General features: G+C 55.3%; 2 protein-coding genes across 2 annotated transcripts in view; one reads left to right on the top strand and one right to left on the bottom strand.

Annotated features, from left to right (window-relative positions):
* Positions 1 to 741: 741 nt before the first annotated feature.
* On the top strand, positions 742 to 9,177 carry Nacad (NAC alpha domain containing). The gene is given in 9 exon segments (XM_032916034.1): positions 742 to 908; positions 3,444 to 5,567; positions 5,570 to 7,744; positions 7,872 to 7,981; positions 8,061 to 8,132; positions 8,390 to 8,536; positions 8,617 to 8,760; positions 8,881 to 9,003; positions 9,090 to 9,177. Coding segments are annotated over 9 exon segments (4,977 nt in total). The 5' UTR covers positions 742 to 841; the 3' UTR covers positions 9,105 to 9,177.
* Positions 9,178 to 10,399: 1,222 nt separating this feature from the next.
* Ccm2 (CCM2 scaffold protein) overlaps positions 10,400 to 24,220 on the bottom strand; it is a 49,534-nt gene continuing 35,713 nt past the window's right edge. The window contains exons 3-10 of the mRNA XM_032916033.1: positions 23,361 to 23,444; positions 22,740 to 22,923; positions 18,627 to 18,763; positions 17,371 to 17,506; positions 13,967 to 14,024; positions 13,333 to 13,471; positions 12,820 to 12,958; positions 10,400 to 11,072 (exon numbers count right to left, since the gene is read on the bottom strand). Coding sequence (XP_032771924.1) covers positions 10,792 to 11,072; positions 12,820 to 12,958; positions 13,333 to 13,471; positions 13,967 to 14,024; positions 17,371 to 17,506; positions 18,627 to 18,763; positions 22,740 to 22,923; positions 23,361 to 23,444 — 1,158 coding nt within the window. The 3' untranslated portion in view covers positions 10,400 to 10,791. The remainder of the gene's footprint in view (positions 11,073 to 12,819; positions 12,959 to 13,332; positions 13,472 to 13,966; positions 14,025 to 17,370; positions 17,507 to 18,626; positions 18,764 to 22,739; positions 22,924 to 23,360; positions 23,445 to 24,220) is intronic.

Genomic DNA, 24,220 nt, shown 5'->3' with positions numbered 1-24,220 from the left:
GGGCACGCGCTGAGCATTGCAACAGCCGGGATGGAAGCATAGTACATTTCAGAGAGGGAAATGGTAAGCATCGTCTCTGGAGATGGGGCACAGGGCTGGCGGGAATAGAGTTAGTGAGATACATTTCTTCCCTGTTGTAACTGAAGGATGAAAGAAATGACGACTGCCGAGCTAGAAGTCAAAGATCCAGCTCAGCCCAAGATCTTGTCTGGAGCCGCTTTCCCTGGCGCACCTGGTTCCATCTCCCTCCCGTTGCCACAGAGACAGGAGGTAGTTGCTATGGAGACTGACTGCCAGGAGCAGCCAATCCCGAGCTGCTGTTTCAGCTCATCTTGGGGCTTAGGGGCTTAGGCTCCTTTCCTGGGCTCCCTGTGTCCTCTGTCCAGACATTGAGCGATAGGTTGAGCCATCACTTATTAAAGTGGCCCTGCCCCCTCTGCAGAATATATAGCCATCTCCCCAGATTAACCCCTGGTTCTGGAGACACCTTTTGACTCTTTTCAGTTAAGAAGCGATGTCACCTTGAGAGGAGTCTGGCCTCCAAGCGGCCTCTTGGATGCTGCGGGGAAGGCGGGGCAGGGCGCAGCCTAATGGCCCTAGGCTCAGCAGTGGGAGAGAGGCGATGAGGTGAACGTAGGGAACGAGCGCCCTCCCTCTGGCGCTCCGCAGTGCTCGGCGAGCTGGCGCACGCTCACTCCGCTTGATAGGCGGGCGGGGCAGTGCTGACGTCATTTACGCCCCCCCCCCCAGCAGAGGGGCGGTGGCCGTGCTGGCTACTCCGAGCGCATTGACGGACAGAGGGACAGAGAGACAGGGGTATCGGCAGGCACACGTCCAGGCCATGCCCGGGGAGGCTGCGGGCGCTGAGCTGCCGCTGCCTGAGGCAGGAGGGTCTGGATCCCGCACAGGTGAGACCGCGCCGGCTCCCCTTTCAGACTCAAAACCTTTCTCTGGCTTTCTCTCTCCTCCATCCCTCTACCTCCTCATAGTCCCCTCCCCTGACTTTCCAGAGCGGTTGGTTCTTCCCTCCATCTGCATCTTTCCCCCATCCCCCAGCCCCAGGATTTCATGAAAGCCTAGAGGCTGCAGACAGTATCTTCCTAGCCTTGAAGCTATGAAGGGCAACGTCTTAGCCTTTCACTCTGGGCTGTGGAGGGCCGTATTCTTTGGACCAAGTCCCATTTACTTGGGTCTCTGTGCCACATCGCGTTCCATTGTCCACAGAGAGCTGGGCCCCAGAACCGATGTTGGGGTGGCAGATTTGGAAGTGGGAGGCCCAGAGGGTCCTTATAGGCTCATCCTGTGACCACCAGAGGGTCCTTAGAGGTACCTTGGGTGCCCAGGGCAGCAAGCGGCTAGACTTACAAGAGAGTTGTAGGACCCATGGAACCTGGAAGCCCAGCCAGAGGAAACCGGCAGAGCTGGGTCTGAGAGGTGGGGCCTTGAACAAGTATCCTAGCCATCAGTGGTCTTACTATACAGAACTTGGAGAGGAAGGGGCATTAAATGTTGGTAGAGATCAGTCCACTTGCAGGCCTGAGGATACTCGAAGTTTGAGTGCTCCTTGCTGGAGATGGGATGTGTGTAACTTGGGCAAAGCCAAGGGCACCTTGCTGGGTGCAAGAAGTTATCTAGGGACAGGATGGTCAAGAATGGGGGTGGTACCAGTGCTCTGCCAGGGTCCATGTTGAGAGCTAACAGTTCTCACCCTACTCTTGCTGGGGAAACAGGCAATCTAGGCTGGGACTCCCCAGATCCAGTCAGAAGCTGGTTTTCTTGGTGACCTTGAATGACACACACACACCTTGGTCTTCTATTCCCCCTTCCATTTTAACCTTGGCCCAATTCTGCCCTACTGCCCTGGGGCCACACTAGGAAGTGTAGATGGCAAGAACCTGACTTGGGAACACCCAGTGATGGCTACTAGCCACACCCACGTCCAGTGCCATGTCCCTAAAAGAACCTGAAGGAACCCCCTGCTTCCTTTCTGTCAGGAGCCCTGATTGTCCTAGTAGCCCAGCTTCGGGTCAACGATTCCAGCTGGTGTCAAAGAGCCTAGTGCTCAGATATTGCTGAGAACAGATATCAGGGAGGTGGCTGTCTCCCCCCTCAGCTTCCCTCTCATCCTGGCTGAGAACTGCTCAGTAGCTGAGAAAGACAAAGCCGCCACGGTGCAGGCAATGTTGCCCTGTCACCAGTGAGCATGGTAAAGCCAGCAGCGTTGGCTGTGTGCCTGCTGGAGCGGCAGGCCCCTAGGCACTGCCCCTCCCCCTCTTACGCAGGATGTGAACTGAGCTCTGGGGACACTGGGAAGGCTTTAAGTGGATACTTCAAAGAGATGTGTGTTTGGCCATGGTCCAGGTGAGGGGGGGGGGCTGTTAGAGTCTTTAAAAATGAGCACTCAGAGAAACACTTAGATGGTTGAGCTAAAAGCCACAGACTCAAATGAATGTGCAGAGTAACCCGAGTAGGGACATGCAGCTCATCGAGAGGCAAGACAGCATCAGCCAGAAAGATAGGAGGGAGTGTGGGGTGCCGCCATCTGGACAGGTTTCTTTGCTACTGTCCTAAGTCCCTAAGTACTTTCTGACCCACAGCGCTCCACGGCCCCAGCATGTGTAAGTGGCGCTGCGTGCCAGCAGAAGGTGTGTCAGCCCCTGAGCTTCTGTGAGCACCTGTACCTGACCCAGACGGTGCCTGAGGCCTAGAGAAGGACCCCAGGGCAGGCCGGGAGCTCGAAGCATGGTGGAGAATCTGTTACCATGAGCGGCTGCCACGATGGAGAGGACATGATCAGCCTTCTTCCCTCAGCCGTCCTGTTCCCAGGGCATCAATTCCCACCACGGCCCTTTTGAGCAGGAGGCCGCAGTTCAGACTCTGTGGTACATGTCTGTCTCCGTTCTCCGGAAACTTAGCTCCATGCGGGGTTACGCTGAGAGCTCTGAGGAGTCCGAGGTTAGCCTCGAGTAAGGGCAGCAAGGGTAGGAGAGAGAGGGGCTAGAGGCAAAACCTCCTGCTTACAGTAGACCTGGAATGTTCCAGAGCTGCAGTGTGCAGGACCCCTGCCCTTGTCACAGGAAGGAGCTGGCAGCCCGGTGGATTCTCGTGGCTCTCTGCTCCTGCCCAGCCCAGTTGAACCAAGCTGAACGGGCAAGCTGGATTGTGAACAGAGACAGGGCCTGTGCTGATGTGTCCCCCAAAAAAGCCTCAGTATCTAATACACAACGGCACTCCTCATGGCTCCCCTTCTTACAAAGCCTGTCAGCAGCTGCCTGATCTGCTGAAACACCTGGAAATTCTTCCTCCAATACACTTAGCCTACAGGCCACTGTCTTCTCTACAAACTTCCATGGAAACCCGCCTATCCCCGTGTTCAGCTCTTCACCTGGCCTGACCCTGAGATGTGTCCAGAGGGCAGCTCATGTGCTTTTCTGTCTCCACAGATCTCCCATGTGATGCAGCTATTGCAACCATCCTGAAAGGGGACCAACGGGAGCCCCATGGCCTGACCCCAGGGCCTAGCCCTCTGGCGCTTACATTCCTGTCCAGCAAGCCAGGTGCCCGGCCCCAGCCTGAGGGGGCCAGCTGGGATGCAGGGCCCAGTGGGGCTGCCTCAACCTGGGTGGACCCGGCAGAGGGCAGCCCGAGCCTAGTGGTCCTCCCTGAGGGCCTGCCTCTCCAGCCTGTGCCTGCCGATGTCCCTCTCCCCACCACCCTGGAGCCCCGCATCGTGATGGGTGAGGAAACATGCCAGGTCCTCCCTTCACCCAGGGCAGCCTGGCCAGTGCTCAGGGACCGGGAGGGTGGGCACACTGCCCTGCACCCACCTCCGGAGCTGTGTTCTCAGGGTGATCCTCCTGTGCCTTCCCCTCCCCCTGATCTCGATTCTTACTTCACACCCCCCTCTACTCCCACCAAGACCACCTATGCCCTGCTTCCTGATCATGGGCCCCACAGGGGTGCCTGGGGTCTGGAGGCCGAGCTGCTGGATGAGTTACTGGACTCAACACCAGCCTCACCCTCCGGCTCCTACATTACGGCAGATGGGGACAGCTGGGCTTCATCGCCTTCCTGTTCCCTCAGTCTGCTGGCCCCCGCCGAAGGGCTGGACTTCCCCTCCGAGTGGGGCCTCTCCCCATCAGGGTCAGTGGTAGATGAACTAGAGCCCCACCCCACATCACCTCCTGAGCCACCATCCTCTGAGTCCAGCCTCTCAGCAGACAGCAGCTCTTCCTGGAGCCAAGAGGGCCATTTCTTTGACCCAAACTGCCTGGCCAACGACCCGATGATCCCTGCCGCCCTCCTGCCCTTCCGGGGTAGCCTCATCTTCCAGGTGGAGGCTGTGGAGGTGACACCATTGCCCCAAGAGGAGGAGGAGGAGGATGAAGAGGAGGGAGCTGCTGCTGCTGCTGCTGCTGCTGCAACCCCGGATGGAGACCTGGCTGGAGAGGGTGAGGACGACAGCACATCTGCCTCCTTCCTGCAGTCGCTGTCCGACCTGTCCATCATCGAGGGCATGGATGAGGCCTTCGCCTTCCGGGACGATACCTCGGCGGCCTCCTCTGACTCAGACTCAGCTTCCTACGCAGGGGCAGACGATGACAGGCTGTACAGTGGGGAGCCCCATGCCCAGCCCAGTGTTCAGAATACAGAGCAGGAGTACAGGAGCAGGACCGCATTTCCAGGGGCAGCAGAGTTCACACCTCAGACATCAGAGCAAGAGATCTGCCTAACCGATAGCCAGGAGTTGGCTGCAGAAATAGCAGAAGAGATTCTAACTTTAGGCATAGAGTCCGAAGCTACTAGGACGCCTCCTGATCGGCAAACAGCTCCAGACCCCCAGGTGGAGGAAGCTACCACAGTGACCCCATGGGTGGAGAACAAAGATGACTCGGTTGCTGAACAAGCATCCAAGGCTCTTCCTGAGCCCTGCCAGAAGGGGATAAGCATGATCTTAGGCTGTAAACCCCTCACTGCAGAGGCAATTCCAGATCTGCAGGAAGGAGCAGGCCCCGCCATGTGTCCAGTCCTTCCTGAGAACTTGAAGGAAGGAGGCCAGGGCCTTCCCTCCACAATGGAGTATGTGACTGTGGCTTCAGTGGGGCCCTGGAAGGCTGAGGGAGGTGTAGCAATACCGCAGGACCCCCTTATGACATTACCCCTACTCTTGCAAAATACAGATCCCACCTCGGGCCCCGAGTCTGTGGCTGTAGTCATGCTAGAGCCCCAGCAAGATGAGGGATGTGTCACAGTACTCCAGGATGTCCCTGTGCTATCACTTCCACCCCTACAAAGTACGGATCCAACCCCAGGTCCTGAGGCTGGGGCCGTGGCTACATTTGAGTTCCAGCAGGCTAAGGAAGGTGTCCCAGAGCTCCAGGATACCCCTGTGGCATCATCCCCAGCCCTGCAAGCCTCAGACCCCACCTCAGAGCCAGAACCTGAGGCTGTGCTCACGCTGAGGTCCCAGCAGGATGAAGAGATTGTCACAGTACCCCAGGAGTCTCCTACAGCATCATCTGTACCCCTGCAAGCCTCAGACCCCACCTCAGAGCCAGAACCTGAGGCTGTGCCACACTGAGGTCCCAGCAGGATGAAGAGATTGTCACAGTACCCCAGGAGTCTCCTACAGCATCATCTGTACCCCTGCAAAGCTCAGACCCCACCTCAGAGCCAGAACCTGAAGCTGTGCCCACACTGAGGTCCCAGCAGGATGAAGAGATTGTCACAGTACCCCAGGAGTCTCCTACAGCATCATCTGTACCCCTGCAAAGCTCAGACCCCACCTCAGAGCCAGAACCTGAGGCTGTGCTCACACTGAGGTCCCAGCAGGATGAAGAGATTGTCACAGTACCCCAGGAGTCTCCTACAGCATCACCTGTACCCCTGCAAAGCTCAGACCCCACCTCAGAGCCAGAACCTGAGGTTGCTGCCACACCGAGGTCCCAGCAGGATGAAGAGATTGTCACAGTACCCCAGGAGTCTCCTACAGCATCACCTGTACCTCTGCAAAGCTCAGACCCCACCTCAGAGCCAGAACCTGAGGTTGCTGCCACACTGAGGTCCCAGCAGGATGAAGAGATTGTCACAGTACCCCAGGAGTCTCCTACAGCATCATCTGTACCCCTGCAAAGCTCAGACCCCACCTCAGAGCCAGAACCTGAGGTTGCTGCCACACGGAGGTCCCAGCAGGATGAAGAGATTGTCACAGTACCCCAGGAGTCTCCTACAGCATCATCTGTACCCCTGCAAAGCTCAGACCCCACCTCAGAGCCAGAACCTGAGGTTGCTGCCACACTGGAACCACAGCAGCCTGAGGAGGGCGTCACCAGACCCCAGGTTGCCCCAGTAGCATTACCTTCACCACTGCAAGGCTTAGATTCAACCTCAGACCTAGAATCTGTGGTTGCAGGCACAATGGAGTCCCGGCAGGATGAAGGGATTGCCACAGCAACCCAGGACATGCCTGTGGTGGCACCCCCACCCCTTGGAGGTATAGAGTCCACCTCAGACCCAGAGCTGAGTGCTCAAGACACCCCTCAGGCCCTGCAGAGAGAAGCAGGCTACACCCCGGGAACCAAGCCTTCTGTCTCTGAGGCCCATCAGGAATTAGGTGTGGCCTTAGGACCCAGGCCAGTGCCTAAGAAACAGGATGCAAAGCCTCCACACTCTGAGCTCCCAGCTTCAGACCAAGCCCAACAGAATGGCTCAGAGCCAGTTGTAAAGAATGACAACCTTGGGGCTCCAGGAGACGAGTCAGGTCCCACTTTGAGCACAAAGACCCCTGAGCCCCTATCCTGTATGGGGGAGAAAGTAACTGAGAACCTAGCTGCACCCAAGCCAGGAGCACGTCTTGAAGCCCACGATGGGGCCAAGACACACTCACCTCAAAGACAGGCCTCGAGGGCCAAGAACAAGTGTGGGAGAGGCCCCAAACCACCAGGGCAGGGAAAGGGGTCCAAGTCAACAGCATCGCAGGGCACCACGGAGGCCTTCAAGGCGCATCCTGCTGCATGCTCTGAGACCAGCCAGCCACAGCTGATGAACTCCGCTGGGGAGGGAACAAGCCTGAGTGTCAAGGACTCCTCAGGCCCCAGGCTTCCTGTGGCTGTATCTGTACAATCCAAGCTTGGTTCCTGCCCAGGGTCCCCAGCAAGAGCCACATGCACACTGAGCAGGGTCTACTCTGAAGAGACTGCCAGGTGTGCACCACCCTTTCAGCACCCGGAGCCTGTGCTAGGCCTAGGCAGCAGAGAACAGCCCAAGGTGACCCTTGGTACCCTTAATCTCTCCTCAGAAAACTCTGCAGGTGACCTGCTCACCACACCTCAGAATAGGCTTCTGGACCCTGACCCTGACCCTGACCCTTCTGCTCCCAGTGCCCTCGACAGGGCATTCCAATCATCCCCAGGGCCCCCAGACCCTTGCCTGTGCCCCACTTCCCAGAAAGCCCCTGTGGAAGAGGAGAAGCCCTCAGCCTCTCGTGGTCTGAGGTCTCGGGCAGGAGCCCAGGGAGCTGCTGCCATTACCACCTCAGGATCCACAAAGCCTCTGGGAGCCCGGCAGCGTGTCAGCCTCTCGCCTCACTCCGCCAATCCCAAGGTGACCCCCACAGATGCCAAAGACCCGGCTTGCATCATCTCAAGCCCCTGCCAAGTGCCTCCTCCCTCTGGGACCCAAAACCCATCGGGCCCTCGAGGGTTCCCAGCTCATGAACAAGAGGATGAGGACAGCCTGGAGGAAGGTAAGAGGATGTGGGGGTGGGGGAGTCAGTGACTGGGCCAGCTGGACTCTTTCCGGGGAGACACTAGAGGATGGGACTGGTGGACCCTGCACTAGTAAGAGGCCCTCATACCTCGCCCCTCCCCCAGACTCGCAGAGGGCCCCAGGCTCCGGCCAGCATTCGGAGAGCCACGGGGAGTCGTCGGGTGAGCTGGATGAGCAGGATATCTCACCTCAGAAATCGAAGTGCCCGGCACAGGTTGGCCCCAGAAGGGGGAGGGTCTCTGGGTGAGCACCGGCCCGGCCCCTACAGTTGCTTAGTTCTCATCTTCCTCTAGGACCCAGCTGGCAGCAATGAGGAGACCACTGCCAAAGCCAAGCAAAGCCGCAGCGAGAAGAAGGCTCGAAAGGTCAGCTGGGAGCTCCCCTAGAGGACCCTGGGAGAGGACATATATAGAGGGAGACATCCTCACTGATGTCCCCAAACCCAGAAGCCAGAGAAATACCATCATGAAGAGGGTTGAGTCAAATCTAGAAACCCGCCCCTCCCCCTAAACACAAGGATGTCCTGAGGAGGCCCTTACAGAGGGAGGTCTGCCTGACCAGGGGAGGGGCAGCCATCCAGACACCGGGAAAGGCGGTCTGAGTCTCCCGCTCTCTGCCACAGGCAATGTCGAAACTGGGCTTACGGCAGATTCAGGGAGTCACCAGGATCACCATCCAGAAGTCAAAGAACATCTTGTTTGTGATTGCCAAGCCAGACGTCTTCAAGAGCCCCGCCTCAGACACCTATGTGGTCTTTGGTGAGGCCAAGGTCTGTCTTGGCTGTGATCATGCGGTGGTTGGGGGGAGGGCCGGGGTCAGTGAGCTCCACTCAATCTGTCTGTGCTGCAGATTGAGGACCTGTCCCAGCAAGTACACAAAGCAGCAGCGGAGAAGTTCAAGGTGCCCTCAGAGTCCTCAGCCCTGGTCCCTGAGCTGGCCCCTGGGCCCCGGGTGAGGCCAGAGTGTGAGGAGCAAGAGGAGGAAGACGAGGAGGTGAGGCCTGGAGGCTCTGGGCACTGAAGGATGCCTGAGGATGGGGTGAAGGTCCGGGTGGGCACACTGCTTCAAGGGGTCTCAGGCAGCTTAAGCCACCTCCTTATTCCCTTCTGCTAGGTAGAGGAGGCCGGACTAGAACCTCGTGACATTGAACTGGTGATGGCCCAGGCCAATGTGTCCAGGGCAAAGGCTGTGCGGGCCCTGAAGGACAACCACAGTGACATTGTCAATGCCATCATGGTGAGCACATATTAGCCTTCTTCAGCCCAGATCCCAGGGAGGTCCTTCACAAAAGACCTTCTGCTAACATGACGGTTCTTCTGCAGGAACTGACAATGTAGCTGCTGACCGGAAGCGGGGGCCGGTCTGCCTCTCCTCAGCTCTGCAGCCCAATAAATCGGTGTCACATGATCACCCTCTGGAGTCCCCTCAGTTGTCTGTCTCATCACCCCTAGGTGTGTCGTCAGGGCCTTTGCTGTCCAGTCACTGCCCTCTAGCATCCCCTTGGCACCTGGTACACTCCGCTGCCTTCTGTCACCTCACTGCATGACACCATTACCCCACTGTCACCCCCCTTAGTGTCTGATCCATCTCTGCTGTTACCCGATTGCCCTCTGGTGTCTCCTCTCCTGCCTCCCTCTGGTACCGCACCCCTGTACTCCCTGTCCTTTCCTCCTGCAGCTTTGGTTATAGACGTGTGGCTGGCCTGGTCCTTCCCTTCCACACATCCTGCTGGTGTGCATATGGAACACTAGGATGTAACTGAGCACAGGGTGGACATCAGCCTCGCTTCAGTATCTCCACTTCCGGGAGAGAATTAGCTGCATGTCAAGCAAGAGACCACCCCAAGAGTGTCTTGACTTCCTTGGCTTGGCCTAGGCTCCCATGACTAGCTCCAGGACAGGTGACAGGAGAATTCTGTCACACACTGTCCTGAAGCCACAACACCGTTCAGGAAAGCATCCGTGACACTGTGCTTGTGCTGGGTACAACTGAGGTGTCCAAAGAACCCCAAGGGCTCTGCCACCATCCCAGGCCTTCTGACCAGGACACAGAGCCTCCTCCCCAAGGATGAGCAGCAGAGGCATGTGACCAGTCTCCTCGGCCTAGCTTTCTAGGGCAGCCTGACCCCAGGTCACTCCCCTGCTCTCCTGGTGGCTAGGAGAGCTTCAAGGGGTCTAGAGAGTAGAGACCAGAATGAAGTGGACAGGCATGAGAAGAGCTGACTGGTAGGGGACAGAGTGAGGGCCACGGGACCCATGTCAGCCTTCCAGCAGCCCTGAGTCTCAGCTCTGTGGGCTGCACTCTTCCTTATACACTGCACTCCTGATCATCATGGAGGCTTAGGGACAGGGCCAGAGCATAGGACAGTCCTTGGGATAATCTATACACAGAATGCATAGATCAAGGTAGCTCCGTGGACAGGGACAGGACATGTGAGAGATACCAAAATGCCTGCTCCTGTCCCTGTCCATGGAGCCAAAGCAGAAGCACCAGTGGTCTCTTCTACCCTAGCCCTGGATGCTACGGGCAGTCACGGTCCAGTAGACAGGGGCCAGAATGGACCTGTCCCCACTTGTGATAACATGGCTTTCAACCAAAAGGAATAGAAAAAACAATGCCTGACAACCGGGGATTAAATTATTCACATTGCAGTAAACTTCTTTTTAAGGTCTCTGAGAATTAGGAGAGGAGAGTCATGTGCAAATATCAGCTGTGCAGGGCCAGGCCGGCAGGACTGGCCCTCCCTGCAGCTGCACCTGGCCCTCCCCGAGTGGGGATGTGCTACAGGCATTGCTGGGCCCCTGAGGAATAGGCACAGAGCTTTCCGCCCTGTGTTGGGGCACATGTCCTGTGGCAGCTCTCCACTCCTTCACAGTAGAGGACCTGGCCACCGGAGCCACCTTTGTCTGCAGCCCCTCCCTAGCTCCAAGCTGGGAGGGAGGGGCTGGCACTTGGGTCTGGGCACTCCTCCCAGGAAGGAAGGCCTGGGATGGCTGTGAGACAGGCGTATGCTGTCACGCTCCTTCACGCTGAGTCCTGGTCCATGCTGCAGCCTAGTGCTTCAATATCACTGCTGATGTCCGAGATCATGCGGTCCCACTCATCCCCCTCTGAGGGCGCTGAGCGGTCATCAGGGCTGCCTGTGGTCCTGTTCCCATTGGTGGTGGATGTGGAGGTGGTGCTCAGGGCACGGCGATGCCTGCCAAAGCTGTCAGTGATGATGCCACGGCCGTCTTTCACGCCGATGGTCTCCAGGAAGTTTTCAAAGTGCTGACTGTCCTTCTCAGGTATAAAGGGCCTCAGACCTGCCAACATACGACCCCAGAGTGACACCTCAGGGGGTGGCTCAGGACCCCCACACCACACAAGCTGTGCCCTGGAGCAGGTTTAATTAACAAGGGCCCCAGCTATGAACAGCTTGCAGTCTGTCAATCTCACCCGCTTTGGCTTTGAGGCATGACATCAGCTAAGGTCTGTGACCTTCAAAGCCCCTGTCTAATAGGATAGAAAGCAAAAGCCACAAAGCCATTGGCAAAGATGTCTGTCCTCAGAGCCAGGACTCATGCCAAAACCAGTCCTACTCAGGAAGACCAGTATCTCAGAATCCCAGAACCTTGATGTGGGCAGGCAGGCTGGGCCCATCCAGACAGGATAAGGGTTTCATGGCCACAGCAGATGAGTTTACAGACAGCACTCTCCTGAGGTGGAGCCTTTAAGAGAACCTCGACATATCACTTACTAATTACAGAACACAGGAAACAGGAGGTAAGGCGCTTAAGGTCACCCCCCACACACAGAGTTTGAGGCCAGCGTGACCTGCATGAGACTGTACTCCTACAAAAACCTGCTTAGGTTGTGGCCAGGAGGCGGTAGAGAGGCCTCGAGGCTAACAGCAGAGGCCTGAAGCGGCAGTACCCACAGCTCAATTCTCTTCCAGCCTTCGTTTTCTGAGATCCAAGCTAATCTTGAATTTGCTATCCCCCTGCCTCTGTCTCCCAAGTGTTCAGATTATGGCTGGGTCCTATCATGCATGACTCGACTGCCATTTCTGGCATAGAGGCAGCTGAGAACAAAATGGGAAGGAGCTGGCCTCAGGCTTCTGAGTGTGCATCCTGGACTAGATGCCAGGGGCCTGGAACATGGGCCTTACTGGGTACCTGGTCCTGAGGAAGTGAGGCTCAGACTAGAGCTTTACTGGGTACCTGATCCTGCAGGAAGTGAGGAGCTCAGACTAGAGCCTTACTGGGTACCTAATCCTGCAGGAAGTGAGGCGCTCAGACTAGAGCTTTACTGGGTACTGGGTACCTGGTCCTGCAGGAAGTGAGGCGCTCAGACTAGAGCCTTACTGGGTACCTGGTCCTGCAGGAAGTGAGGCGCTCAGACTAGAGCTTTACTGGGCACCTGGACCTGCAGGAAGTGAGGCGCTCAGACTAGAGCTTTACTGGGCACCTGGACCTGCAGGAAGTGAGGCTCAGACTAGAGCCTATCTCCAGTCCTTCCCTACCAAAGACAGCCCCAGACAGGCAGCTGGTGCCCACCCGGCCAATACAAAGCAAGATCAGCTGGCCTCCCTTGGTTACGGACAGGGAGCACTGGGAGAACCCCAGCGCTTTCAGAGAGCTGCTGCCAGCTCACTGTTCTTCCGGGTGTGAGGCTGATGCAGCAGGCCTGACACCTAGGCTGGCCGTGGCTCTGAAGAATGTGCCAGGCACTGTGGGTGTCATGTACAAAGATGGGTCCTTCTATCTACGTAGTCTTTGCTTTTCCACTCAACAAATTTCTACATGCTCCCCAAAACCCACTGACAAAGACACCCCCTTAAATAGTCCCTAGACTTCCCAGCGGCAGTTTTGACTTGACGGGTTTTGTCTAGACTCAGTCTCAGGACCCTTTTCACACTTCCTGGCAGAGCCCATCAGCTCAGCTCAGGGATCTAAGGAGTAAGTCCTGCAGCCTCAGCCAAGCTGTGATGAGACCACACAGGAAGGAGCGCTCCCGTCTGAACTCTGCACATTCCCAGAGGGGACCAGTGGCCCTCCCGGCCCCACTCACCGAGCAGCAGGAACTTGCGGCTGTCTCCATAGAGCTGCCGCAGGCTGATGCAGAACTCATGGATGGAGGCCCCGTTGCGGTACTCATGTAGCAGGGCTGCAAACTGCTGGATCTCCTGTGATGACAGCTTGGTACGTAACTGAGGGGAAAGGAGTGCAGAGAAATGAGGGCTTGGCGTGTGCCTGCTACGTACCAACCGTGTGTGTCTTGTCATCAGGCTCAGCAGAGGAACTACACGGAGAAGCAGGGCAAACACAGATCTGCTGACTTGAAACAAAAAGGTCCTCAGTAGGGCTAAAGGGCATGAAGCCAGCTCTGCATGGAGCAGCAAGGGCACACACATGACCTGGGGTACACACGTCAAAGACAGAGGCAGGAGGCCTAGGCACCACTGGAACTGCTGTTCCTAACCAGAACCAGCGTGGTCCAGGCCAAACAACCCAGCGCCAACTCGGGCCCACAGACCCCACAGACCCCACAGACGAACCAGGCCAGCGATGAGGCTCTGCCTACCGTGAGCATGTAGTCCTGCAGCAGCTCCGTGGCACTGGTACTCAGCTCACTCTCGCTGACCGTCTTGCTGTGGGGGGATGCCTGCATGCAGAAGGGCAAGGGCGGCAAGCCCCCCACATCCCCAGAGTCCGGGAAGCAGCTGCAAAGGCACAAGGTACAATGTGGGTGGGGCCTGCTGTCCTGTTCACAAATACGACCATATGAGCAAAGGACACTGACCAAGGAAGAACTGCTTGGTGTCAGTCATATACGGAGACTGAGGAGATCCCAGGAGTCAGCCAACATTAGTGGACCTGAGACCCAGTGAGGTGACTCTCAGATGGGCCGTGGGCAAAGGGAGGGAGAGCTAGGGCAGAAGGCTTGGCCCTCTGCAAGGGGATCAGGAAGGCTGGGAGAACACACAGGCCGAGCTAACAGGCTTTAAAAGGGTACAAGGCGCCACCATTTTGTGTCTTTTCCAAGGTCCCTTCTGGAGGCCACAGAAGGTAGGGGACGAGAAAGGACTGGCAGGGCTCTAGAGGTGGACACGGGGGATACTAGACTCTGTGGTGCTGAAGAGACTTGTGGGGCCGAGCTAGATAGAGATCAGACACGAGACCCAGCATTTGACCAAGCGCTCAGTGCTTGCACTCACAAGGTGCTGGCGTCGGCGTCGTAACTGTCCTTCATGTCCACTTTTGTGGAAGAGTCGTCTGTGCAAAGACAAAGAACACACAGAGGGCTTTCAGGGCTAGCAGGTGTTTCAGGCCCAGGCGCCCAGCTGGCTCGACACTGAGCACTCCGTGCAGGTAAGCCCCATGTCACATCTGTAGGAAGGAGCCCAGCTTGGGACTTCTTCATGGAGCTTCCTACCCTGGAACGTGCTGAGTGACCAAGGCAAGGTCCCCAGACTTGAGCCCACATCACCCTTGAGGACTTTTTCAAACACATATCCTGTCACAGGCTGGGATGGCATCCACAGAGAACTCACAGATGGCCAGCTGCTTTTGGAGATGTGCTCAGCTAAATTGGAGAGGCAATGAATGCCACTTGTCCGAGGTTACCCAGCAGAAGCCAGAGCTGGGCAGTTGATCTCAGCCTGGACAAGCCGAGTGCCCCAGTATAGCAGAGATCTGGCCCATGGCAGTAGCCTGTATAATACCCAGTAAGTACCACTCTGTGTAGTTAGGACTACACTGTACTTTTCCAGCCCCGAGGAAAGACACTTCTAACAACAGGATTGGCAGTGAACAAAGGCTCTCGGGGAGATGGAGTCCTGAGTGAGGCTACCTGGAAGTGGGAGACAGTGAGGTGAGGCTACCTGGAAGTGGGAGACGAGGGACCGGGTACATGCAATGGCCTCTGAAGATGTCACATCCACTCCTGGGGTTGTGACTGCAACAGTGCAAGGCAAACACCAATGAAGGTTACTAAGGAGAAGACCTGAGACAGGGAGAGGACCTGGATTGTGCTGGGGGAATCTGATGTGGCCACACCGTTCTGCTGTGGTTTGGATTAGGAAGCGTCCCTTCAAGAAGGCTCATGTACCAAAGCCTTGTCCTAGCTCGTGGCACTATTTCAGGAGTTTTGGAAACCTGAAGATGTGGGGCTTAGCTGTGCAAGTAGTCATTGGGGTGCACTGGAACCATATCACGTCCAGAACCCCCCTGCCTCTCTGCTTCCTGGCCACCAGGAGGTGACGTCTTTGTTCCTCTTGATCTCCTACCATGATCTGTCTCATCGTGGCCCAGGGAACAGGGCTGGCCACAGACCGAAGCCTCAGAAGCCGTGAGCCAGGCAAACACTTCCGGAAGTGTTCCTTAGTAGACAGGTCATGTCATGGTCAGGAAAAGCCCAACACAGCTCCCGTGTGTGTCAGCGGGAGGTGTGGCCATCATCGAGAGAGGCAGAGATGCACACGCAGTGAAGATGAGGGAAGCCTCCAGAACAGTGGTTCTCATGAGACCTGGTGACTCGACCCCCTCGGGGGTCACAGGTCAGATATCCTACACATCAGATGTTTACACTGGATCCATTAACAGTAGCAAAATTACAGTTCTGGAGTAGCAATGAAAATAACCTATGGTTGGTGGTCAGCACAACCTGAGGGACCGTATTAAAGGGTCGAGGCGTTAGGAAGGTGGAGAAGCAATGGAGTAGAGGCTGGCAAAGGCGGGGACTGGAGCCTCTGGAGCGTCTAGAAAGGACTAAGCCCCACGAGCTGGGGCTGTTTGAGCACTGGGGTCTGTCGGCTGCGGTCAGACGTAGCTCCAGTGAGCTTCTCGCAGTGAACTGTGGGGGCTGATTCTAGTTTGATTGGATTTGAGATCAACTAAGAGAGAGGTGACTGAGCGTCTGGATCAGTCGTGAAAGCATTTCCTGGAAGGACCAACTGAAGAGCGGAAGATCCTCCCCCAGAGAGAGCGGCTCTGCCAGTGGCGTGGTCAAGTATAAAGCTGTCTGAGGAGGTGAGTGCGGCCTCTCACCTGCTGTCTTTGCTCCTCCTCCTCAGTGCGCCCACCCTGTCGCTGACAGTCCCCCAGGCCTTTAGCACCATTTGGAGCTACTGAAGAACCCGGTCTCATAGACTGAGCAGTCACTAAGTTCAGCCTTTCCAGTGTGCTGACAGACCGCTACTCCTGGACTACCCAGCCTGCGCTGCGTGGGCCAGTCCAATGGCTCTCCTTGTAGTATATATTCATTCTATGGGTTTGTTCCCTAAAGAATGCTAATAGATTATACTATCAGAACTAGGGCCTTTGCAGAAAGAGATCTGAGTGTGTGGTTCGTAGGCCTTTGAAACTGGCCTGCAGGAGGAATGTATTAGAGTCTGAACTTAGGGCTTAATGGGACATGCTTGTAGTAGTCTGGAAAACCAGAATGGAACAGAAATGCACTTGGTGAAAACTGTGCTCCTAAGTTTCAGATATGGAATAGGCTCTATTGGGAACAAGGGAGGGCCACTCAGGTTACATCCTGGTAAAGAAGCTGGCAGTGCCCTGTGCCCCTGTGCCCTGGAAGTGGCTTCCAAGTATGGAAACTGGTTTTGGGGCGGTAAAGGTCTGTCATATATTCTGGGGAGAGACTGGACTTTTGAACAGTACTGGGACTGTCAAGGATCACAGGGACTTCTGAAGTCAGAATGAATTGATTTTGCATCAGTTGATTGCCAGGAGCATGCTGGGAGGGGCCACGGGCAACTGGTTTGAATGTGAACTATTTCCCAAAGGTTGTTCCAACACTGGTCACGGGATTGAGCACTTTGTCCTAACTGGTGGCACTGTTTGAGACGCAGTGGAGCCTTGCTGAGGGAAGGCTCACAAGCTTTGGTGTGTGACAGCCTGGCCCCACTTGCTCATCTCCTGCTCTCCCAACTAAGGACACAAGCGGACGTGACAGAGCCTTCTGACTCCTGCGGCCATGCCTTCCCCTCCACGAGGGACAGACAGGCAATAGTCCATTCCTCCCTTACACGGCCATCTTGTCAGGCACTGGGTATAGCAATGAGAAAAGTAACACATATAAGAAGTGTGCTGATTTGAAACAGGGTCTGGCTATGTAGCCCAGGCTGGCCTCAAACTTGTAGCAATCTTCCTGTCTCTGTCTCCTGGGTTCCAGGATTACAGGTATATGTCACCACACCCAGACAGGAAGTATCTACGGACTGACAGGAGGTCTGCACCGCAGCACAGCCAGCTCTCATGGTGGTGCAGAGAGAGGCGCTGGCCCTCCAGGGTCCTCTGGCTCTTCCTGCCTCTCTCCAGTCTCCTGGTCTCTCAGCCTCCCACAAAACCTCAGCAACCTCGAGCAGTCTGCCTGCGGTCTTGTAAGGGACCACACGCTGAGAGCAGCCCAGGTATACCAAAAGGGAGGGTCCTCAAAGCATGCTCCGCCCGCCCAGTTCCCAGGCAGCCCTGTCTGGGAGCAGCTCCCGTGAACGCTCACAGCACCCCCTTGCTTCCATCCAACATATCGCTGTGCACTGACAACCGCTCCCCCTCCTCCATCCCACATACCGCTGTGCACTGACAACCGCTCCCCCTCCTCCATCCCACATACCACTGTGCACTGACAGGTGGTGGGTAGGGGTGGAGGCCCCGTCGAATATTGCTCGGTCCAGAAAGTCGATGGTGGACTCTGTGTAGACGATCTGGAAGACCTGGCTGAGCAGGGAGCACAACTCTTCGGCGGCGACCTACCGTGAAGGAAGAACAGCAGCTGTCCTCAGCATTCCCCAGTCTCTAGGGTACATAATCTCTCAGAGGTGTCACAAACACAAGTGGGGAGCAGACCAGGACCAGTGACTATCCCAGCCCAGAGGGTTCTCACGAGACAGAGACAATGCCCGAGAAGAGACTGTGGCCCAGGGGTGGCCTCACAGGCATCTGGAGGCCACATGGCTAGACACAGGTGTTGGCATCGGCTTTGCCACGGGTCTCACTTTTGACCTTAGAGACATTTCCAAAAGAAATGGTGGTGTCCTGTAACAGCGTGCTGTTTAAAACAGGGATTCTTTAGAGGGTTAATTCTGTCCAGAACTGTAGATGTGACAGTATCTGGGGGACACTGTTCAACACTCTACAGTGCGCGGGTAGCTGCCCACAATGAAGTATTTGATCATTTGATTAGCATGTGGGCTAAGCTAGAGGACGTTTAGGTGGGCAGTCACCATTAGCCAATGAAAGTAAGAGGCAAAAACCACGTGGAAGACGTGAGTGATTCCTAAGGCTCCCCTCTGTGCCACTGTGGCGTCCATGTGCTGAGGAAATGCTAACTTTGTTCGAAGCACCAGGTGGGTGTGGTGTACAGGTCACCACGGCTGTAGCCATCACTGTGAGTCAGTGTGGAGGTGGAGAGAGGCATTCCGAAGAGGAGACAGGTAAACACTCTACGGACCATCTCAGGGATGGTGCTGGGGCACTGGCCAAGAGGGAGCCCAAAGGCAAGGGTGGCAGAGGAGAAAGAGGTAGATCTAGGTATGGGAGGTGGCCTCAGAAGCCGGGGAATGTGGGCTGCTGTGGTTACAGGTGGGGCATTGACTAGGACATGGCAGGGCTTGGTCAGGGAGAAATAACGGGAAAGGACAACGTCTGCAGTAGTGCTAGGCAGAGCTGACGGAAGGGCTGGCTAGGGCCAGGGGTCTAAGTGGGGCCGTGAGGAATGGGATGGGATCCAGTCTTGGGCAGGGCTGGGCTGGAGGCAAGGCAACTTCTGATCACAGGCGGGACCAGGCTGGGAGCTGGGTCTTGGGCAAGGCTTGGACTAAGGATAGGCAGAGGCTGTGGATAGCTCTGGTCCACAACACGGAGTCTCACCTTGCTCTCTGTGGCCATGATGACCAGGCAACAGGCCTCTACTGGCCCCACTGCACTTTCTGACAAGGAGCCTGCGCTGAGGCCTCTAGAACCTTCCGCACACAGACTCTGGCTGGGAGAGATGCCTGGGTCCTGGGCTGAGAAGTAAACACATTGGTTAGTCCGTGCATGGAGGGCAGGAACATTCACTCCCCAGGGGCCTGTGCAAGGCTGACAACCTGAGCTCCATCCCCAGAAACGCACGTAATGGTGGAAGAGGAGAAGCAACTCCACCAAGCTGTCCTCTAACCTCCACATGCATGCCATGGCACACGCGTTCACCACAGCAATATGCACACACCCACAACATCGTGCGTGTGTGCGTGCATGCATGCATGTGTGTTTAAAATAAAAAAATAAATCAATAAATAAAATGCAGCCCCGTCCTTCCAAACAAAACTAGCTTGTGAGAAGTGCAGGGCACCTGAGCACCCACCTTCATGTCCCACCGTGTGCCAAGCCACGCCGGCGGGTACTCGACTGCTTAGAGCTACATAAAGGCAGGGACGCACAGGACTCAGTTAACGGCACCAGGCTACAAACAATCCCAGCAGGGGTCCCTGTCTCAAGGGAGTTTGGGCGCAAGGCACTCTCCTCCTCCAGATGGATAAACTAAAGCCTGTGAATGGTCTAGCTGTGGATAAACTAAAGCCTGTGAATGGTCTAGCTGTGGATAAGGTCAAGGCCCAAGGCCACATCCTTATACTGTACACAGAACATATATACAGGAAACGCACTTGGTTCCACAGCTGACCAGGGAGTGGGGCTAAGCGCCTGGGAAGGGCACTGGGACTGTATGCTAAGCTTAGAGGTGGCCCTGTTGTCACTGTCCTCAGGTATGTGCAGAAGGCAAAACTGGAGAAACATGAGGCTTTTGTTACAGCCCTGGGAACACAGGCAGAGACAGGTTTAGCCAGAGAGAGGTGGGAGTGCAGACAATGGCCATGAAACACCATGAGAACCTGCGACAACAGTGTCCTTACAACAGCCACTGACCACAGAGCTTCTGAGTGTAAGAACCATGACGAGGCTATATTGAATTGTGCAGTACAGGCTAAATCACACCCAGGGCTTGATCGCTTTTAACTAATAACTAGCTCAGTGGTCTTCATCTTGTTCACGTGCTCCCAGAGCGACATATTAGATACAGGGGGCAAACTAAATATGCCGCCAAAGCCAGGCACGGTGGAGCATGCCTTCAAGGTCAGCACTTGGGAGACAAGAAGCAAAAGAATCACCGTGAGCTCAAGGCCTTCCTGGGCTAGCCGGTGAGCTTCAGACCAGCCTCAGCCTAACACTGTCTCAAAAAAATTAAATATATTAAGTGAACATGAATTTTTAAAAAAATAAAGGGTTAGGAATGTATGTGTATAGGGCTGGTATGTATATGCCCCACCCTCACACACAGAGAGACTATGGATGTATTACTATAAGTCATTTCACTTCTTTCTATTTTTGTTAACATTTTAAATTAGCTTCTTGGCCCTCGGTGGGCAGCTTCGAGGTGTGGGTACCGGCCAGGTGCCATCTGTGATGCTGTCACGGCTACCCTCTGGGCAGCAGGCCGAGACAGCCACAGGCTGCTCCATGCCACCAGCTTCAGACTGCCACCTGTCTCTCCTCCATCATTCAAAACCCTTTGGCAGACACAGGCAGATACACAGGTCCCTGGTTCACCCCCTCTCCAAGGAGAATGGACCCTGATCTCCCCACACTAGACTGCCTCAAACTCTGGCAACCCTCTGCACAGAGGAGGCACAGGTACCGGCCCCATGCGAGGAGGCGCCCAGGGCGCATTACTGACCCATCCGCCTGGCTCTGGGTGGGGAAACTACACGTCAAAACCCAAACCAGCCCATGTGCCCATGTGCCTGAATCAGGGGATGCACATATGCTCCCGCCAGCGTGAGGCCAGGCCCTGGGACACAGGGCGCATTCTCTGCTGGTGAGAGGAGAGGACTCTCAGTACTGTTTGTCATGTTTTTGGAATGTTCCTTATTTGGAGGGAAATCTCTATTTTCTCTTCCTTAACAATTTATTCTAATGATTTAAGTAGAGAAACATTCCTGCAGCATGAGAAATACAGGGACCACTTCTCTAACCAGCCTAAAATACTCGCAGGAACCCACTCAGGAGCCAGTCTCCTCCCTCTCTGTCTCTGAGGGCCAAGAGCCAAAGGATCGCCTTGGTGATGCTGGACTGAGTGGCTGGGTCTAAGCCAGAAGGAACCAGTTCAAGGACACCTACCTTCAGAGGAGACGCAGGGGCTCCTCTCAGGTATATTCTAGATGCTAACTGAGGTAATTCATGTCAGATACTCTGTACTAGTTTGAGTCATGTTAAATTGGCATTTTTACAGGTTAAAATAGTGACAATTTCATACTGCTCAATCTAATTCAATGCCCGGCATCGAACAGACAGGCCCACTCAACTCTGAGAAGAAAAACCAAGCACAGTGACTCAGATGCTGAACATGTGGCAAAGACGCGGCCGCAGGGTGGCGCTACCAGGAAGTGAGAAAGTTTCAGGAAGTGCTTTGGTCACTGGAGCACACCATCAAAAGAGACCATGGGCCCAACCCTCTTCCTCTTTTTGGCTTTCTGGCTGTGAGGCAGGCAGCTTTGTGCATCCCTACCTGCACCAAAAGCCTAGAAGCAACAGTCTCTTGATCACAGACTGGAACCTCAGAAGCCGTGGGCCACACAAGCCTTTCCCCCTTGTGGCAGACTGAGGAGGTAGCTCACTAGTATAATCCCATTACTGAGAAAGTTGGGACTGGTGTCTGCATGAGGGCGAGTATCTACCACGTGTATCTACATATGTGTGTGGATGTGACTGGGCTGGGCAGGCAAGTGCATTCGAGTCTGCGGCTCTGTGACATATGCAACTGTGTGTGTGTGGTGTGTGTGGTATGGGACATGTGAGTTGTGTAAGAGGAAATATAGTATCTAAGTGTGCCAGGCAGCCCATGAGCCATTCCTTCTACACAGACAAGGCAGAGCAGCTAAAACTCCTTCACGCTCCTCCAGCTGCTGGAGTTGACCACAGCACTTGGACCAGCATCATAAGCAGACACCCTTTCACACTGTGAAAAGGGTGAGACCATCTGACCCTTGTGCCTTGTCACCAGCCCTCCGGGGCTGGCTTTGGGATCATCCCACAGTGACCCAGCAAGCCTAGGCCAGTGTGCCTGTGCCAAGACAGGTAGGGCAGGTTCTCCCCTCATTTCTCACTGGCTCGAATGTTGGGGTGGACACCTAGAAGCTCGTAGAAGCTTGCACACTAGTGTGAAGGGTGGCAGGCCTTGTGAGTAGCCGCAGAGGAGGGGCACAGCCAGTGGAAGGAGCACCCTGCTGTCTGGACAAGGGCGCAGCACAGGGGACAGGGGAACTGGCTTTGCTGTCCCAGCTTTGGGAACACTGGGGCTCAAAATGTAGACTGGAGGCTAGATATGACGGGGCACACCTTTAACTCCAGTGTCCAGGAGGTAGAGGTGGGGAGATCGCTGAGCGTTCTAGGACAGCCAGTGCTATATAGAGACCCTGTCTCATTAAAAACAAACAAATAAATAAATAAAACAACAAACAGAACAAAACAAATGTGGATTGGGCTCAGAAGAAGTCCCTGTCACAGCTTTCAGTCACCACTTTCTTTCTGGGGGTCCACTGTACCGAAACAGTGGAGGCAACATCAATTATGGGGAGCAGGGGCTGAGGAGTCACCAGGAGAAAGGTGTTTTTGAGACAGAGTCTCACTATGTCGTTCTGGCTGTCCTGGAACTCACTCTAGAGACCAGGCCTCGAACTCACAGAGATCCACCTACCTCTGACCACATCTGGCCCAGGAGAAGCCTTATTTGAACACTGACCCTGAATTTCGTCTTCCTCAAGTCTCCAAAGGCCCCGAGTGTGACGGGGACCCCGGGGCAGAAGCTCCTGGCAGGAAATCTAGTTTATAGACATAACAGGTGACGGCACCTAGCCTAGAGCTGCAGAAGCCATTTCCACCACGTCAGGGAAACCAGGATCCTCCTTAGGACACAGGCCTCCGGGCCGCCATCCCCGCAATCCATACCTGTCTTCAGGACCACCAGGTGTGCGGCATCATCTCGGACATAGGAGACAGCAGCGATGTCGTGGATGGGCACCCTGAGGATAATGTCCTCCCCGTCCCTCCAGGCCAGCTTGACGTTGTAGGCGGACAGACTGAGCACAGCATCGTGCTCCTGAGTCAGGTGCCCAGGGAGTTGGTGGGACCGCTGCAAAGAACCACAGGCATCAGCAACGCTGGGCCCCTGTATCGAGCTTCCTCGGGGAGCGCTGTGCTGGCTAAAGTCCACACAACTGGTTCTAAGCCAAGGAGAGCTGACAAAAGGTGCTGCTCCCCTCAGTATAGTGGTCCTCGCTCCAAGTACATGAACATGCTTGAATCATGTGGGGGACTCTTCTGGAACTACCTTTTAGATCCAGATTTTCAGTATCTAGAAATATCTTCGAACTGAGTTTGGGAAGCAGCCCAAAGCCAAGTCTAGAGAAAAGGTCCCAACTAAGAGACTGTCTTTGTCTGAAGACTTTGTAGAGCCAAGAACACCCACAGAGTGAGAGAGCCGGGTGGCCCCTCCAAGGCTGGGGTCAAAGGTGAGGGCACCACAGGCTATGCAGGCTGTAGCAGAGCATGTGCAGGAGGGGCGCTTACCTTTGCCTTGTCTATGAAATGCAGGATTTCCGTCCTACTGGAAGGGTTCAGGTAGCCAGGAATGGATGTTAACTGCCCTAAATACTGCAAGAGAGGAGGAAAGAGTACTGAGAGAAACAGTCAGGACTACTGTCGCTACAGAGCGCAGACCCACGCCTGTCCCCGGGCCAGGAGGCCCATCCATTTTCTGCAGTTTCAGAAGAGCCCTGCTTTTTTTTTTTTTTTTTTTTTTTTAAATTTCAAGACAGGGTTTCCTGAACTCACTGTCCTGGAACTCACTCTGTACAGTACTTCGCGCACGTGTCTATTCGTCTATCTGTCTGTCTGTCGTGTGGTTTGGGTGTTTGTTTTTTACTTGCAGGTATGTCTGTGTTTGCCAGGGTCCTCTGGAAGAGCACTGGTACTTTTAACCACTGAGCCATCTCCAGCCCCTAGGCTTACTGACGTCCCAGCAGCTGTACATGATTCTTCCCACATTTCCTACTGCTCTGTGTTCACGACTGGCATCAGAAGTCTCAAGTCACAAAGATAGCTCAAGACTAGCTTCGGTAGCATGGGGACCTAGATGGCAGATGTCTCCTGCTTACTGTTGGAGCACTGAGTTTAGCCCCACTAAAAGGAGAAAAACACAAAACCCAGCTCAGTCAACGAATGCACACAAGTGGAAAAGCGAAGTGCCACAGCTTGAATGCACACCCAGAATTCACGTCTGACACTTAGCCCTTAGGTCAGAGCACTGAAAGGGGGGTTGGGGCGGGCAGGGGCGTTAGGCCACAGAGGCTCTGCCCTGGAAATGAAGGGATGACACACAGCAGAGGCAGGACCTTGTTCATCTTTTTAGTTTGCATGTGTGTCTGTGT

Source organism: Rattus rattus, chromosome 11, assembly GCF_011064425.1.
Source record: "Rattus rattus isolate New Zealand chromosome 11, Rrattus_CSIRO_v1, whole genome shotgun sequence".
NCBI lineage: Eukaryota > Metazoa > Chordata > Mammalia > Rodentia > Muridae > Rattus > Rattus rattus.
Note: the sequence above shows the minus strand (reverse complement) of the source record. Positions and strands in the feature narration are given on the sequence as shown.